General features: G+C 39.2%; 1 protein-coding gene across 4 annotated transcripts; it reads right to left on the bottom strand.

Moving 5' to 3' along the window:
* Window positions 1-4,745: 4,745 nt before the first annotated feature.
* LOC134226877 (zinc finger protein 239-like) lies at window positions 4,746-6,941 on the bottom strand. 4 transcript variants are annotated; one of them, XM_062707945.1, is made up of 5 exons: window positions 6,833-6,941; window positions 6,410-6,762; window positions 6,129-6,346; window positions 5,809-6,063; window positions 4,746-5,758 (listed from the first exon to the last, which is right to left on the bottom strand). In XM_062707945.1, the coding sequence occupies exons 2-5, from the start codon at window positions 6,687-6,689 to the stop codon at window positions 4,862-4,864; spliced, it is 1,650 nt and encodes a 549-aa protein (XP_062563929.1). In that variant the 5' UTR covers window positions 6,690-6,762; window positions 6,833-6,941; the 3' UTR covers window positions 4,746-4,861. The 4 variants fall into 4 exon arrangements, with proteins under 4 accessions (XP_062563929.1, XP_062563931.1, XP_062563930.1 ...); XM_062707947.1 differs by having other exon boundaries at window positions 6,410-6,723; window positions 6,833-6,937; XM_062707946.1 differs by having other exon boundaries at window positions 6,410-6,723; window positions 6,812-6,899.
* Window positions 6,942-18,299: the final 11,358 nt, after the last annotated feature.

Genomic DNA, 18,299 nt, shown 5'->3' with positions numbered 1-18,299 from the left:
GGCCAACATGACAGTCCTACGGATGCTTCCCGTGCCGCGCATTTCGAAACACTCTATGTCTTCACCGATAACGATGTCAATAGGCATCATACCGGTGATGACGCAAAGTGCATCGTGCGACACAGTACGGTACTCGCTCGCAACTCTTAGACACATGAGCCTATATGTACTTTCTAACTTCGTTCTGTAGCAGTTAATACGCAGGGCCGTGCCCCAAGCTGCCCCCCCTCCCTCAGTATGGACAGAGCGACACTAGCCAGAAGCTTGCGCTTGCTGGCATAAACCGGGCTATTGGACATTATCCGGGACAATGCCACTATAGCTGTGGAGGCACGCGTTTAGGCGTAATTGACGTGGCTACCAAAGGTGAGCTTATCGTCGATCATTACTCCCAAGAGTTTGATGGAGCGTTCAGAAGTGACCACGCAGTTGCTTGCCCTTATCAGCGCTTGTTGCTCCGACTTTCGGTTGTTAACAACAACCACCTCAGTCTTGTGGTGAGCCAGTTCTAACTTCCTGGAACTCATTCACTCTTCCACAATTGCGATCGAGTGGGTTGCAGTCAACTCCACCTCTTCGATCGATTCGCCGTAGACCTCCAGCGTAATATCGTCAGCGAAGCCGACGATTACCCCGCCCACCGGGAACTTCAACCTCAAGACACCGTCGCACATGACGTTCCATAACACCGGACCCATTATGGAACCTTGCGGGAACCCTGAGGTTATGTCAACGCACTTCCGCCCCGCCTCCGTGACGTATACCAGTACTCGATTGTACAGGCACTCGGGAGTTCCAAAACGCATAAGCGCATCTGCAATAGCTGCCCAACTGGCACTATTGAATGAATTCCTCGCGTCGAGAGTCACTACTGCACAATAGCGAACTCCTCTCCTCTTACACTGGATAGCTATCTCCGCGGATTTGGTAATCGACAAGATAGCGTCTACGGTCGACTTACCGTTTCGGAAGCCAAACTGGTTACTCGATAGACCATCCGCACCCTCCGTGCGTATCAACAACCTGTTGAGGATGATCTTCTCGAGCACCTTCCCCGCTGTATCAAGCAGGCATATTGGTCTATATATCCCCCGGTGGTTTTCCCGCCTTTGGCAATAGGACCAAGCTCTGCCTTTTCCATGCTTCAGGGAAGACTCCCTCGTTCAGGCATCTCTGCATGACAGATCTGAACATCTCGGGAGCCTCAGCAATGGCCGCATTGATGGTCAGGTTCGGAATACCATCCGGTCCTGGCGCCTTACCTACACTAAGAGACTGTGCAATCCCCGCAAGTTCCGCCAGAGTTACTCACCAAGTAACACAGTTTGTTGAATGAGAGTAAAATATTCATCTTTCAAACATATAGGTTGTTCATGATTTGGTATATAAACTTGTTTCATGACCTTCACACGACCGAAACAGCGCTAAAATTGTTGAAAATTTCAACATCTTAATACATTCACAAGACTAAAGTTAAGTTGGAAGCGAGGAGAGGAGCGACATCCAATTTTTTTTACTATGGATTTTGACAGGTTTGCCTGTTCGTTCTTTTTTGGGTGATAAATTTATCCCCCGGTGTCAAATTACCCCAATACTGATTTATTTTGCAATAGTATGTGCGTGAATTTTGAATGTTTACGTTTTTACAGGAGAATATAATGCAAAACGCCCATACCACTCAATAATGCAACATGATACAATCATGAGAAAATAGAGAAAAATTTAACGAATTATCAATTAAAACAATTTTACACTTGATTCCATGCTTCAAACTTAAGAATGTTCAACTTATTTGCTGAATTATTTAGAATGCTAGTTTCCCAAGGTACTGTCTATGCCTTTGTTCGTTTTATATCATTTTTACCCTCGCAATTATTTATGTTGCATTCGCAGTGCACTCGTATTGGTGATTCAGAAAAGATGCGACAAAGATGGCGTAGCTTGTCATCCCCGTGTGGAAGTGAGTATTCAATAACATTCACTCAACATAATATGATCTGTCAAATTGAATACAACAAACGTTGTTGACAAATGTTTCATGCCAAAAGAATATTTACAATATTGGATGAAAAAATGCATGCATAAATTTAGCTATGAATTTATAAAATAAAATATAATACACATAGGTACATAGCATTTGAAATTCGTGAAGATTATAGACACTATAGGTTCCATAGACGAGCGCAGGAACGGTTGGGTCATTTCGATTAAGTGTGTTTTTCCACTTTTTCACAGTGTACCACGTGAATTTGACGTCACACGCTCTGTTGCTTGGATTGCAATCGTGACGTCATGCTCGTTTGGCTACACTAACTGACAGTTCGTTTGGCTACACTCGCCTTCGCCTCAGCTCGTCTATGGAACCTATAGTGTCTATAGTGAAGATGCTTTTATATGCCACTCATGACTCCTCGTGGAACTTTTTATTTTACTTCTCCTAAATTCATGCGCCATTGATTGGAGAAAAATACGCACTATATGAAAAACATAAAATTTAGAAATTCATCTGTAAACACATGCTCGAATCTGCAGAACAGCAATATGGCGAGTTCTCGACAGACGATAGAATCGATGAAAAATATCCATTGCTTAGATCTGAAGAGATGTTGAAATAAAGTTCGATTTCTGCTGAGCCCGCATCATAACTATACATAATCTAACTAAACAAATATCAAAAAATAAACATGTTAATTGTAAGTTCGTGAAATCTTCCTGGCGACATGTTTTATGTCTTGAGAGTGTAAAACTAAACATCTTGAAAACCCAAACAAATGTCAAAAATGACTTGTTATCAGCGAGTCGTGAGAATGTAATACAAAACATCTTCTATGATCGAAAAGCTGTATGTTTAACAAAAACCTTTTCACAACTTTCATCATACATGTTATGTTTTGTATTTCATCTTTCTAACCGTTATACAACAAGTATCTTAAACCTCCGCAAAAAAGATGTCGGTGTTACTTGGGTCTTCCCTCGTCGGCCACCCTGGACCCTGGCAGCTCCACTAAGTGGGGCCAGGGACTTGGGTCATGACGTGGATATAACCACGCGATGATCCTCTCCAGCATCTCTGGAGACCGCTCTTTGGGGCCATCGCCCCACGTGTCTTGGCCATTACGACCATATACGCGTCACCCCATGGATTCGCGTTGGCACTTTGACACAGGCCCTCGAAGCAGGCTTTTTTGCTTGATCTAATCTCCCTCTTCAGAGCGGTTCTAGCAGCCACGAACGCCACCCGTCGTTTAACACGCTCCTCTTCTGTGCGTGCTCGCTGCATCCGCCTCCGTGCCCGTAGGCAGGCGCGGCGCAGGTTCGCAATTGCTTGAGTCCACCAGTAAGCCGGTGGCCTCCCATTCATATGGTGGACTTTCCTAGGCATGGTGGCATCGCATACACGCGAGAGTACTGTTACCAGCTGCTCGCCCGGTCGATGCTGACAACGCTCATTCGATAAAAGGCCCCTCCTCCCGACGTTCGGTGGATGAATCACTTGGTCACCGAGTTGGTATGGCGTCTCTCTATGACTTTGGTACCTTTTGATCGATGTACGCCTACATGACACAGTTGTTCGATTGTTCACTGCAGATCAGCATAGTAGAAGCGCACACAGAGCTTTTGCAACTCTTGGCACTCCTACTGGTAGTTTAGCGGACACCTTTCTGTTACCGAATACGATCCATTGACCTGGATTCAGGTAATTTTTATATCTGCTGATCCGTGGTAAAATCGTCATAGCATAAAAGGGTAATTGTTACAGCCTAACATGATAGCGGGTTATAATAGTTGTTACAAACGGTCGTTTGTTGTCAGCGGTTGTTTGGTGTCAGGAGGTAAGAGATTAGACAATTCAAATTTGAATTTATAATAGGTTTATACTGCCCATGATCGCATATTTATAACATTTGCATTTTTGTCGATTTTGAGAAAGGCTCATGAATCATCTCCAAATTGCTAGTTCTTCCAGCTGACCAGGTGAAATAAGAGAGTTTGTTCCAAAAAACTCGAAAAACTACCAAGTTGTTTTGTAACATTAAGCATAACCGTAACACTGGAAAACATTATTGCCGGTACGCCATGCGCTGTGTACAAAAATTTTCGAAAATAGATGGCATTCAAATACCAAATAATGGAAATGTTTCTACCGAAGATTCCAACTAGATAAAGTTTTTGTGCAATTTTTGGGAATTTTCAGAAAATCATTCAGATTTGCATACTTATGCATATTATAAACTTCATCGTTCCATTTCTCCCATGCCTACACCGAAAAAATTCTTTATATTGAATATATTTGTCGCACACATAAATTTTTGCAATTTGGCGACCCAAATATATGCAATTTGTACCCACACATAAATTCAATAACTGCATATTAGAGACCACACATACATTTTATTTGATTATAGATTATATTTGTACTTCGCGTGGAGAGTGGTTATGTGTGCACTAATAAGAATCATGAATTAAACTAATGGATTTTTGCCAATAAAAATGTGTGGAATTTTTGTAGTGTACTTTTGTCGATTGTTACAAATATGCGATCATAGGCAGTGTAGAGGGCATCTGACTGACACCAAGGGAAAGGGATTAGGATGGGATAACAAAACTTTAAATGTATAACATAGATAATCTTGATAATTTTTTTAATTTAATTCCAGGACCACATATTACTAATGTACGATTTTTTTTGTTTTTTTTTATATGCATTTTTTTGTCGGTCAATGCTACGATAGGATTGTAACTGATTTGAGAGGTTACAAAATGTACCACTTTAGCTGTCACCGGCTCAATGAGCAATCGGTTAGTGAAAACTGAAATGATTTTTCTTTTCTATTAAGTTAATAAAGACGTTATTAATCTACTACTCATTTGCCGTAGGCAAATCCTCCTCTTTATTCTCGGAACTTTTTCTACGGGGCTCATGTATTCTCCTGTGAAACGTTAGTGCATTCAAACGTGCAAAATCCTTACCGCACACGTCACAGACAAATCGCTTTACTCCGGTGTGCAAAGTCATGTGCACTTCCAAATCCCGCCTCGTTACATGCCCTCGGTTGCAAACTTCGCACGTGAACGGTCGAACATTCTGGTGTATCCGTTGATGTACCTTCAGATAACTTTTACAGGTGAATGTTTTATCGCACTGAGGACATGAGAACCGAACCCCGGTGTGGACGACCTTCTCGTGCTGTTCCAGAAGATATTGATTGGTAAACTGCTTCCCACATTGATCACATTCGAACGGTTTCAAACCTAGGTGACGATTTCTGTGATCGAGGAGAGCTTTCTTGCTCTTAAAGGTGGCTTGCTTACAAATGTTGCAGCGGAATGTTTTTTGATCCGCGTGAGTCCTGAGATGACTAGTTAGGTTGCTCTGCTTCAAGAAGCCTTTTCCGCAAATGTTACAAGACAGTGCAAAATTTCCAGTGTGATTCGCCATGTGTTCATCCAAACCTTTCTTTGATTTGAATGCTTTGAGGCAACCTTCAAAGGTACAATGAAATGGAATCACGTTGAGGTGCGTGTTTCGGTGGATTTTCAGTTTTGTGCGAGTGGAGCAGACTTTTCCACAAATATCACATGTGCGGTCATTTGGGGCTTGCATAAGAGGTATCTGCCCAACCACGGTTTGGGATTCCGCAGGATCAACTTTCTCCGTAGTTTCATCTGACGCTAATGGGACAGCAACAGTTACTATTGCAGACTCGTACTTTGGAGGCTCCTCGATAATTTGCTGAAGTTGAATCTCTGAAATTGACTGAATGGGGCTTGATAAGTAAAAGAATATTTAAAGATTTGGAATCTTACAGCATCTCTGTTGTCGTCTACTGTTTCAATACCCACAAAATCGTCATAATCGAGATCGTTCCCCGGAACAGTTTCGGTGATTGCATATCCCACGGAAGCGTTCTGCTGCGCAATGGATTCCACTATTGCTTCCAGATTATTAAAACAAGTTTCTTCGCTAGGGATTACACCTTCCGGCCCTGAGGATTCGACCATAGGAATAAATTTCTCTTCCTGCTGATTTTGCTGAATCGAAAACTCTAGCTCCTTTTTCAACTGAAATATCCAATTAACGAAATTAGTATTCGAAACTTATTTCTTCAAAAACCCGTCTTCCATACCTCTAGAGCCTCTACGTTGGCAGAAAACAAAATGTCCTCCTTCTCCAGGCTTTGGATGATGTACTCATAATCCTTATTAGTGCTTCCGTCCATTAAGAAGTCGTGCCCAGGAAAGCTAATTTCTGGCAGTATCTGTTGATGGACATCATGAGCATGTTGCTGCTGTTGTTCCTGCTGACGTTCGATAGCAGCTTCCGCTTGACAGAACATAAGCATTTCTACAAACATAAAAGTTGAAAGTTAGTCATCCTCCATACCTGGTCACCCTCCAGGGAACATACCGCTGAAGAACGCCTGACATTTACGGCAATTTTCTCGAAACTCATAGAAGTAGTCTAGCTTGCAGATACAATCGCTGCACACCAGTTTGGAAAAGATGTGCGGCTCGTTGTCGGTCACAACCAATGCAATGCAGTCCAGTATCTTTTTCGGTAGCTCTCGCAAAATTCCGTCCGGGGAGTTTACGTAAAGGCCGTAGGATTGTTCGCACTTCTTGAGACACAGTCGACAAGGGTCTCCGCTTGGTAACAGTTGGAAGGAATCAATCTGGGCGTTCTCCATTTGCGAAACAATTTTGGCAGTTCGCCGTAGCTGCCTGTTTCCCGTTTAAGAAGTGTCGATTGTAAGCCTTGATCTAAGTAAAAGTCTTGTAACTCAAAGACTGTCGGAACAAATAAATATACCTATCCTTTATTATAATTTACCTAATCCAAAGATTTTAAATTATGAGAACGATGAGAACTACAACACTGCTGTAAACATTGTTTACATTTTTTGACATGAAACATATGTTTCTATTACACAGTAAAAAATATTTTTTTTGCAGATATGGCATGAAAATTTCATCTATAATCTCGCTTAACATTTGAAAGGGGGAAATGCTTTAGAATTTCAATGAATTATTGGCAGTGGCTGATTTTTAAGAGAAGTAAAAGAGAGAGCTAGTGGCACGCAGCGCTGATTTGCGCCACCTTAGTAAAGTCTAGCTCCTTGGGTTTAAACAACCTAAATTTGAGTTCAACCCCTTTAACCTAGTGTTGGCTTTCCCCATCGAGCTTCTATCGTTGGGTGGTTTTCTTTCTCTGTTTTTGATATCAAAGGATGGAATACAAGAAATGCCAGATCCTGCCAGATCGAAAACAACTCAAAATTTGGGTTTGTTTGATCTATCCCTACACGGTAACCAGAAAATACTCTTTTAGAACTATAAAGTACGCATAATCCTAGAAAAGTGGAACTACGCCTAAAAGGAGTATATTTCGTTTACTCATTTATGAGTATATTGCCCATACGTCAAAATAGGCATACTTTTTACTCCTGTTCGCAAAGTAAAAAGTGTGTATATTTTACTCCGACAAAAATAAAAAATGTATACTTTTTACCCCTAAGTTAAATATTAGTTAAATGTATGAATTTTACTCACTGAAGAAGTAAACAGTTTTTCAATTTCGAAGTATTTTTTATTTTTGCCAATTTTTAATAATTACATCGCACCAGATTGTTTTTGTCCTGTCACTTTTAAACTAAAATAGTACACTTATAAAATTGGATAATTAAATAATAGTTTGCATTAAAAATAAATAATCATAAAGTAAGTAGAATCTATGCTGTAATCCGGATTCATCCTACGCTTTGATGATCTAGAACATAAAAAACAAGTTCTGAATTTGTGATTCTGTTAATAAAAAATAATTTGCTTACCATTATTTGACGATCTTCTGCAGTCTTTTCAAACTCCAGTTCTCTTGTTTTCGATCCGCTTGATCCGACAAGTTGAGTCGTACTCATGGTTCTTTATCTCCTCCGAGGGAATCTCGAACTGACATCAGGTTGGTTATTAAGCGTTCAACTCCGGACTCATGGTTCTTTAGCGTTCGACCACAGACAAAGTTGATTCCGTTTTATCTTCCGGAGAATCTCCTCCGAGGGAGTCTCGAACAACGACAACGAGGTCGCTGATGCCAGGAATAGGCCACGGGGACAAGGGGGGCTGCGTGCTGATATTACCGTTCATAACAATCAAATACCTATTAGGAAAATATTATTAAGCAAAAAATGGATAAAAATGTTTGTTTTGATGAGTATACTTACTAGTTTAGCTAAATGTCCTCACCAGCGAACTTCATTTTAAAGATTAAATAACATTTCGTTTAAAATTCATATTTAAATATAATCACGAACAATTTCCGTACCTACTCGCTAACTTTAACAATGTCAGCAGAATGAAAATTTTCTTTTCTCGCAATAAGCTACTTTTTACGCATTTTCCAATATCATCCACATTCTAGGAAAGGCGTAAAAAGTACTCCCTAAAAGTACGCATAATTTGACGTATAAGCAATACACTGATAAGTGATCAAAAAGTACTCCTAAAATGAGTATTCCGATATTACCGTGTATAATAGAGGTATTCCGTGTATAGTAGAAAATCGAAAATTTGTTTTCAATAAAATGAAATATCTGCAGTTATCAGACGTCGCAACTCATTTCTGATTAGTGCGCATGATAGTATACATCCATGCGTGCATGATGCGCACTACTAATGAAATATTTCAAATTGTCGCGACTCGCGTCGCAGCGCGAGTGCTCAATCGCGCGGTCCGGTTTGGTGGCGGCCCGACAATAATAAACTATAGAGGAAGATTGTCGCTGTCGTCACTGGCGAAACATGTTTTGATGGCGAGGATAAGACACTAAATGTCAACGAAGGAAAAATCAGTACGTTTTGACAGATAGGTACCCAACATGTTTGGTTTATTATTCCGTGTATAGTAGAAAATCGAAAATTTGTTTTCAATAAAATGAAATATCTGCAGCTATTAGACGTCGCAACTCATTTCTGATTAGTGCTTGTGGTGATTGGTGCTTCAATCATCTGGATGCTCATGCTTATTAGTTGCGGTTCGGACTGTACGCATACTATATTACATCTGTATGCGACACACTGGTTGACCGGTGACCAGCGGTGCGATAGTGAGTGCTTGAGATACAGCTCAGTCAATCAAGCTGCTAGTCTTATATACACTCGCGTGATGACCACACGTGACTACCACAAGTGGCGACGAGGAAAAAAATTTTTTTTTTTTTTCATCCCAATCGGAAATATGGAAAAGTTAGTTTAGTTTGTTGTGAATTGAATTAAGTTGTCATTATCCAAATGGGAATAATCAGTGGTTGATTTGTGATTTGTGATGTACAAGAAAGTGTGAGAAAAAAAATAGCTGGTGTTTGAAAGAATTCCTTGCAAAAAGTGCGTTTCGGGTGTTATTTTGAAGAAAAAAAAGTGGTTTACTGGTTTAGTCTAGTGTGCTGCTGATACGGAATGGGTTTAGTGCTTATAAAATTGATTGCTAATCGTGATGGTCAGCGTGCTAATAAATATAAAAATTCTCACGCGGTGTACTGTTGAGACATGTCAGGTCTTGTTTGGCTTCGCGCTTCGCGATGGATAATAGGTGCGCATTTTGTTCACTGCCATGTGTTGAAGCATTGACGTCGAGTGCTGACGGTCTAGTTATTATTGTGTTACAATGTGTGAGCCGTTACAGTGCTTCAATGAAAATGACGCCGATTTAGTTACAGAAATACAAACGTAAGTCATGTTTCCCATATTTATTTCCACAAATAAAAAAAATCCTAATATTTGATGAATGGTACATTAAGAGAAAAAAGTATCCATTGATGCATACATAATGAAATAAAGTTGTATTATCTAGCAAAGTGTTTTTGTTCAGAGCTAGTATTATAACAGTTTTCATTCGTCGATGTCATACCATTGTTGATGACGGCTAGTTTGGGCGCAGTTCAACCATTACCAAATATGTAGTCAGAGTCGATGCTAGCGTTACGATATGCCTTCACGTCGATAATGTCGAAGAAGTGCCGTCTATTAATCAGAGCATGAAATATCATAGATAATTGATAGATATAGATATGTGTAGCGTTAATTATTTGTGAATAGGTTTCAGGAGCCCGGCCATAGAGCTACATTGGAAGCTGCGGAGTTTGGACCTTAGTTTCGAGTTTTGAATAATATTGATTTAACTGGAGAGAGAAACGACTTCTGCGTTTGCACTTTGGCATGTTTTTGGAAAAGATTACAAAATCTTCATATTTGATTAAATGCTTCGTAAATTACGTTGTTTACTCGGTTCTTCAAGAAGCAATGTATCCTCTGGAATCCTGGGAATCCAAATCTTACCAATAATGCATATAATCTTTCAAAATTCAGTATGTGCCGATGGTGAAGAATAATGGTTTAGAAAGCAATAAGTAACTGTAAAGATTTGGTACTCTTCTGTTCTGTAAATCTATAAATAGTATCCATTTGTGTAATCGGAAAGAAGCGAGCATAAAACATCGTTAAGCATTTAAGGCAAAGGTAAATTTTACTTCGACAGAATCAGCATCTTATGTTGCACAATTGAAACTAGAAGATTGACAGAAGCCATAACTTATTTCATAATAAACGTTTTCTTAGTTAAGCTCAGTAAAATGAACATGAACAAAATAGCTGTCAAGTATAAAGTGAGGTACTCCAAGGTTTATTTTTAGACGGTCCATCATAAGTCTACACTGCCTGTAATTACATAAATGTCCCATATAAATAGGAAACCCAGCAAAGATGGCACAACTATGCGGTTACAAGCAGTATAGCTGCTAAGAAATAATCTAAGAAAATTTAGGTGGTATTCAAATAGTTGTGAAACTAACGAATTTCAACCGCGTAAAAGAAGACTAAGGTGTGGATGAACGGGGACTATTTAACTGGAGTGAATTGCGATTCAATTCACTTAGATCGTGTTGATAGCGCGGAAAAAGCGTTGTGATTAAATTCACTGAGAACGCGGGATAAGCGTTGTGATTAAATTCCCTGAGAGCGTGTAAAGAGCGCTGTGATTAAATTCACTGAGAGCGTGAAGAGGACGCTGTGATTAAATTCACTGAGAACGCGCAGGAAGCGTAGTGATTAAATTCACTGAGAGCGTGCAAAGGACGCTGTGATTAAATTCACTGAGAACGCACGAAAAGCGTTGTGATTAAATTCACTGAGAACGCGGAATAAGCGTTGTGATTAAATTCACTGAGAGCGTGTAAAGAGTGCTGTGATTAAATTCACTGAGAACGCACAGAAAGCGTTGTGATTAAATTCACTGAGAGCGTGAAAAGGACGCTGTGATTAAATTCACTGAAAACGGAGGAAAAGTGTTGTGATTAAATTCACTGAGAGCGTGTTTATGATCGAACTCACTGAGATCGCGTGGAGAGCACTGTGACTAAATTCACTGAAAGTTAGCAGAGAACGTTGTGAATAAATTCACTACGAGTGCGTAAAAGTGCAGTGTGAATAAATTGACTAATTAGCCATAACGAAAGCTAAGATTGAATTCACTTGCGCAGAAGTTCTGTGATTAGATTAACTGAGAGCGCGTGAAGTGTGCTGTGATGTAATTCATTAATTCTGAGAACTCTGTAGTTTAACTCGACGAGAGGGTTTATATGATTGGGTCCTTTGAGTTTACAGAAAGGGCCGTAGGTAGTGGTGATTGAGTTCACTGAAAATGAACTGTAAGCGTTAAGATGGACTCCTCTCGATACAAGGGTAATAGTACAGGTCTATGGAAATAGTGGCACTGCCATTCATCAGATTGATATGTTGTTCATTTGATCTTGTGGTTATACTTTTGATTTTGCATACTTTGTGATGGACTCGTCGTGAATCGGTGACTTCGGTGATGGAGGCGAGGGTTCGTACAGGTAACTCTTTGAAACTGTGAATGGACCAAGAGTTTTGACGTGCGGTGCAGCTGTGGTAGGCAGTTAACTCAAATTGTGTCCACATCATATGAAGGCTGGCTTGAAGTTTTTGATGTGTGTTGCAAGTTTGTAATGTGCGTCAATATATGAGAAATGGGAAACGCACGGGAAACTGTAGTGAATCCTCGAGTTAATCATGGATGAATGATCTGTTGTTTTTATTGTAGCGGTTTCAGTCTCAGATTGGTTCACCGATGGATCATTTGTGTTGATCAAACATTTCTTTATGGCATAGTGGAGTGCTAGATTACACATTACGTATAGTACACACGTTTCGTATAGTTATAGTGCAAGGGTTGATACATGGATGGATTTTTTTTTATGGATTGCACGGGCCCCTCGTGTGGGCTTCTGAAACTTAGAGAAAGCGTACAGCAGTCATCGTTGAGGTTTAAATATCTCGTTGAGCACCAGTTCCTTTATAAGAAGGTAAACATCTTTTACTCGCAACTCTTCTCTCTGGAATGGATTTGGACGAAAGTTATGTCATTTACAGAAATTGTATATAGAACGTCGACAGGAGTGGCTTGTATTATTAGGATTGGGTCCTTTGTACCATTGAACCTGGTTTTGTTGGTTAAAGCACGAAAAGAATGGGGGATGTGAGAGGATGAGCAGTGTTTATAACTCATCAGATATTTCGTTTTTCCCGCATAGCGATTTCTTTCGAAAGTCTTGAAGTGATCATTCTTTGCTTGTGAAATTGAGTAAAAATTACGATCCCTAGATAATACACATTGACCTTACAATAGCAAAATGATGTATTCAGAAGATATCGACAAAAAAATTAACTCTTTTATATGGGATTGTGGTATTTTCCATAGCAACTCGAATACTTGAACATTAATATTTCAATAAGGCAGCAGACCTACTTGAGTGTGTAACGAAAAATGCAATCATTCATAATCATCATGTTGTAATATGTATGATACGAAACTAGAATATGGGAACGTCCACAAATTACGTAACGCTTAGAGGGGGGAGGGGGGGTTGAGTGAAGTGTGACGACCCATACAAAATTTTCAGAAGCTTCATACAAAAAGTGTGACATAGGGGGGAGGGGGGGTTGAAAAAGTCCAATTTTTGCGTTACGTAATTAATGGATCTTCCCTATAATGAAGTTATGGTTGAGGATAATTTCAAATTTCTTATCATGTTTTGAATGATATGCACATCATCATGAACCTTCTTCTCTTCTTCTCCAATGATTCAACATTCCAATTGGAACTTGACCTGCTTTTCAACTTAGTATTCTATTAGCATTTCCCTCAGTTATTGATTGAAAGCTTTTCTATGCCCGCCATTGCATGAGTATGCGTCTTGTGTGGCAGGTACAATGGATACAACATACCCAGAGTGTCGACAAGGTTTCCAACCCGAAAATATCCTAGACCGGACCGAGAATCGACCTCGTCATCTTCGGATCAGAAATTTTATCCCTTTGTTCGCAAAGCTACTAGAGGATCAGCATAAACCTTATTACTTTTTTAGCTCTATAATAGATAGATCTCAACAACGATTCAACGGCACAAGAAGGCGAGGTTCGCAGCGCGTTAAGTTTATGAATATTCGTCGATACATTATCTCAGTGCACGATATACAAATAGTAGTAGGTATTATGAATCAGGTTTGTACTGTTTGGTTTGTAAAACCTTATCTTCGAAGAGTATATGTCTAGCAATATCGCATTAGTTAATAGTAATTATCTTCCGTGTATGTTGATCTAAGACCTTCGGACATTCTTGTAATAAAACGGATATGGGTGTCATAAAATAATTTATAGGCTGAAAAAATGGATGTAAACTCGTGACAATAATGTTATTTATCTACCTACACTATTACCAGACTTATATTTCAAATTAATAACATAAAGTTTATAATAAACCGATTTTCGTTATTGACGATTTTGTAATACCTCTAGAAGCAGCATGTCCTCAACTAGGGTATTATTTGAACATTAACATATTACATATACACCATTGTTATATTAGCGAACATGTTCAATTTAAAGAAAGGGGGATGTGGTGATTGGTGCTTCAATCATCTGGATGCTCATGCTTATTAGTTGCGGTTCGGACTGTACGCATACTATATTACATCTGTATGCGACACACTGGTTGACCGGTGACCAGCGGTGCGATAGTGAGTGCTTGAGATACAGCTCAGTCAATCAAGCTGCTAGTCTTATATACACTCGCGTGATGACCACACGTGACTACCACAGTGCTCATGATAGTACATACATGCGTGCATGATGCGCACTACTAATGATATAATTCGAATTGTCGCGACTCGCGTCGCATCACGAGTGCTCAATCGCGCGGTCCGGTTTGGTGGTGGCCCGACAATACCTCTATTATCCCTATATCCCCGTGACATCCTCTACACTAATAAAAATCCACACATTTTTATTGGCAAAAATCTAAACAAATTTCCAAATAAATTTTATGTGTGCGTTAATAACCAGCCGCTATCCAGCTTTCCACGCTCGGTAATGGCGGCTTGTCGGTATGTAAAAATCAATCGGTCACTGTACTTTTTGACACTAGCTGGAGGAAAACTCATTGGCCTTTTTTCCCTGCGACTGCGATTCTGTCGTCGTTGGTATGGAAACATAAATGGAACATTGCCTGCAGGGACCCAGCGATAGGCGACTAGTTGTCGCCGTCGCGGCGATGAAATCGCTTAGGTCTGGGGGAGCCTTAATGCATTATGGATATGATTGGATTTTTGTCAATGTATGATATTTCTGATGAAATTTACGTAGAGATTCATGTGAGTGTAGTGCGTTCGTGTTGGTGAGAAATTTCGGCTCAGCATTGATCGTGAATGTTTTTGTTTTGTTTTTTTTTTCGTGTATGTGCTGCAGTCTGCAACATTTCAAGCATAATTTTTCATAACGACGTATGTAACAAAAGTAAACAAAACGGGGTTTTATATACAACGTGACAATCACACGCGGCTTCATATAATACGCATCGATTTTACTGATTTCAGATCTTAAAATTCTTTAATTCAATCTTTTTGCGAATCGACGTATGTAAAAATTTCTATTTTTGAAGTCTCACTGTTACATACGTCGCTTTAACATATGGGAAATAAGAGCGACCTATGTAACAAAAAAAGCAAAACAAAACAAAACTGTAGTTGCGTCAATCGTGCACTATGGAAAACCGACCAATGTACACCGACGTACGTGTAGCATACCGGTGTATGTATAATTTTATCGTTTTTCACAATGAATTTGAATGAACTGAGCTTTACTGTGAAGCACGCTTATTACGTGTCATGTAATGATGCATGCCAGCGGAAAAAAATATTGAAAAAAGATTTAGTTTTAAAACAGTTTTAGAAAAAGTTTTGCCAACTTTCTGCAAAGGATTTCTCGAATCCTCATAATTGTTACATACGTCGTTATGAAAAATTATGCTTGATTTAATTCGCGAAGTCGAAACAATGACAGTTCTTTATGGGTTTTAACAGTATACTCTACACGGTTAGAAAAAAGTACCTAATTTTAGGTACTTTTTTTCTCTTGCATCTCCTTCCCTCTTTCGTTTGTTGTCATAAAATGAAGAGCAAAACCACTCAACAAGGGCATTAAAGTGTGGGAACCCAACGTTGAGTAATCCCATGTTTATGAAAGTTGAGTGAAATTTACCTAACTTTTGGTTAGTTTCTATTTAAAATTAAGTACATTTTATTTAATATTAAGTGAATTTTACTTAATTTCAAGAAAAAAATACTTATTTTTAGGTTCCCACACTGAACCCCCGATTTGAGTGAAAAGTACCTAATATTAAATACTTTTTTCTAACCGTGTACACGGTTAGAAAAAAGTACCTAATTTTAGGTACTTTTTTTCTCTTGCATCTCCTTCCCTCTTTCGTTTGTTGTCATAAAATGAAGAGCAAAACCACTCAACAAGGGCATTAAAGTGTGGGAACCCAACGTTGAGTAATCTCATGTTTACAAAAGTTGAGTGAAATTTACCTAACTTTTGGTTAGTTTCTATTTAAAATTAAGTACATTTTATTTAATATTAGGTGAATTTTACTTAATTTCAAGAAAAAATTACTTAATTTTAGGTTCCCACACTGAACCCCCGATTTGAGTGAAAAGTACCTAATATTAAATACTTTTTTCTAACCGTGTATAGAGCAACAGAGGGAGGAGATGGCGGCCATGTTTTACTCAAACTCTGACAGATACCAATAGACCAATGCAAGATCTTGATCTAACCTCACTTATTTGACAGTTCACAGAGCTTGTTTACAAGGTGTTAGAAGAAAAATCGATGAGGAGAAAATTAAAATTCATATTGCTTTTTGCATTGAAACTTTTCGTTTCGTCACTGAAACCATTGACACTTGTCTTCAGCGACTGCTTCCGCGATAGAGCATTTGCACATTTCATTCACTCATACATCTACATTGCTGTCAAAATGTGCATTTGACAACTAAATTTTCAGCTAAAAGCTCTATTTTTTGACACCGGTGCACTCACACAACCTATCGACATCAGTTGTCAAAAAATCAGGAGTACCAACTTGACCACTATCTCCTTGTCGCCGAGTCTGGCGCTGAGTGCTCGGCGCGGAAACCCAAAGGTGGGAATAAAATTTTGGGGCTTATGCGCAATATTTTTAGTTTAAAATTGCTGCGATCCGAATATTTCAATGATATTCTTTGCATTCAGCATGAAATCAATCGCAAAGGACATCTACATGCGAATAAAATGAAGAAACAATTTTATCGGAGGCTTCGCCAAAGGCTAAGTCCCGGTGAAAAAGCTCTGTGAACTGTCAACCTACGTCATCATGCACTGGTCTATAGACCTGTGCAGCGGTTCATCGAATTCACTCACCCGAAGGATTTTGACATTTGAGCGGGTCGTCTTCTCGAACAAAAGTTCATTTTGCGTTCATTATGCGACCCGCTCAAACGTCATAATTTCTTGGGGGAGTTCATTTTGCGTTAGTCTATTGAGGTCTCCAAGCAGATTTTACCAACACTATCACAGAGTGAATTTTTTTTTGCTGCACACTGAATCAAAATGAAAATGATCATTTTCACCTGATGTCTAGTTCAAATTTGCGATATTTTTCTTAGTGTTTCCACGCATTGTTTGTTGTTTTCTAACAGCAAACAAAAAAATATGACAGTTCTAACAGCAAACAAAGGAAAATTTTGTAAACACAGCACCAACACTGATGGGGTTGGAGAGGGCTATGCACTGTGCCGGAAAAGTACTCTTTAATGGGTAAAAAAGTGCCCATTATGAAGTTAAATAGTTCAACTCATTAAAAGAGTAAACAGCGTTTACTCATTAATGGATAAACGGCTTGTACGTCAAAATCAAGGGTAAATTTTACTCTTTATCAAGAATTTTATATTGGGAAAAAGGAGTAAATAATACCCATTTTAGCATTACGACGAATGAATATTTCGGTTTTATTTTTCTTTGAATTTGTATGTAATAAAAACATCTATATTCTTAGGAATTTTCACTAGAATGTTCACATTTTTATTTCAATCATTTTTTTTTTAATATACAACAAACATCTCTGATGCACTTTTATCGCTCAAAAAGAGCGTGAAACAAAGTGAAGTCATTCATGTTTGGTTTGAAACAAGCCGCCCAGACCTAGATCCGTAAGTGGCCGTCCGCCAAGGTTTCTGCTCGCTGCCTATACGCGGAGCACAGAACAACTGAAGTTTGGTTTGAGGGGATCTGCCCAGAGCCACATCCATGAGTGGCCGTCAGCCAAAGTCTCCATCCTGCAAATACGACGCGCAGCTGAAGTTTGATGTGAGGAAAGCGCCCAGTCCCATATTCGTAAGTGCCTGTCCACCAAGGTATCTGCTTCCAGCAAATACGTCTGAATGTCGTCGTGTTGTAATCCGCTGTGGGAGCAGAGTCCGTCGAGGCAAATTCCCGCTGGGGTTCATTTTGCACATAATTAGGTGGTGAGCGATAATTAGCTAACATACTGCAATAACGAAAAAACAACTAGATTATAAACTTTTATATTAATATAACTAACTAACGTTTTGCAAAACCAAGAACTTGACGAGATAACGCCTGCCATTTCCGTTTTCAAAACATAATCATGATGAAATCACAAACAGCTTAATTCATTTTTCACCCATTAATGGGTAAATGCTTGGAGGATGAACACGGTTACTGGCTAGAACCCATTAATGGGTGAAAAAGTATACATTTTTTGATAGTACATGGATCTGTCAAAAAGCGGGTATTATTTTAAATGGATAAATGGGTAAAAAAATACTCATGCTGAGAATTTATTTGAACCGTGATTTGAGGTTCGAAAATGTGCGTTTTTCTACCCAT

This window comes from Armigeres subalbatus, chromosome 3 (genome assembly GCF_024139115.2).
Source record: "Armigeres subalbatus isolate Guangzhou_Male chromosome 3, GZ_Asu_2, whole genome shotgun sequence".
NCBI classification, from domain to species: domain Eukaryota; kingdom Metazoa; phylum Arthropoda; class Insecta; order Diptera; family Culicidae; genus Armigeres; species Armigeres subalbatus.
The sequence above is the reverse complement of the archived record's forward strand: the minus strand, read 5'-3'. Positions and strand labels throughout refer to the sequence as shown.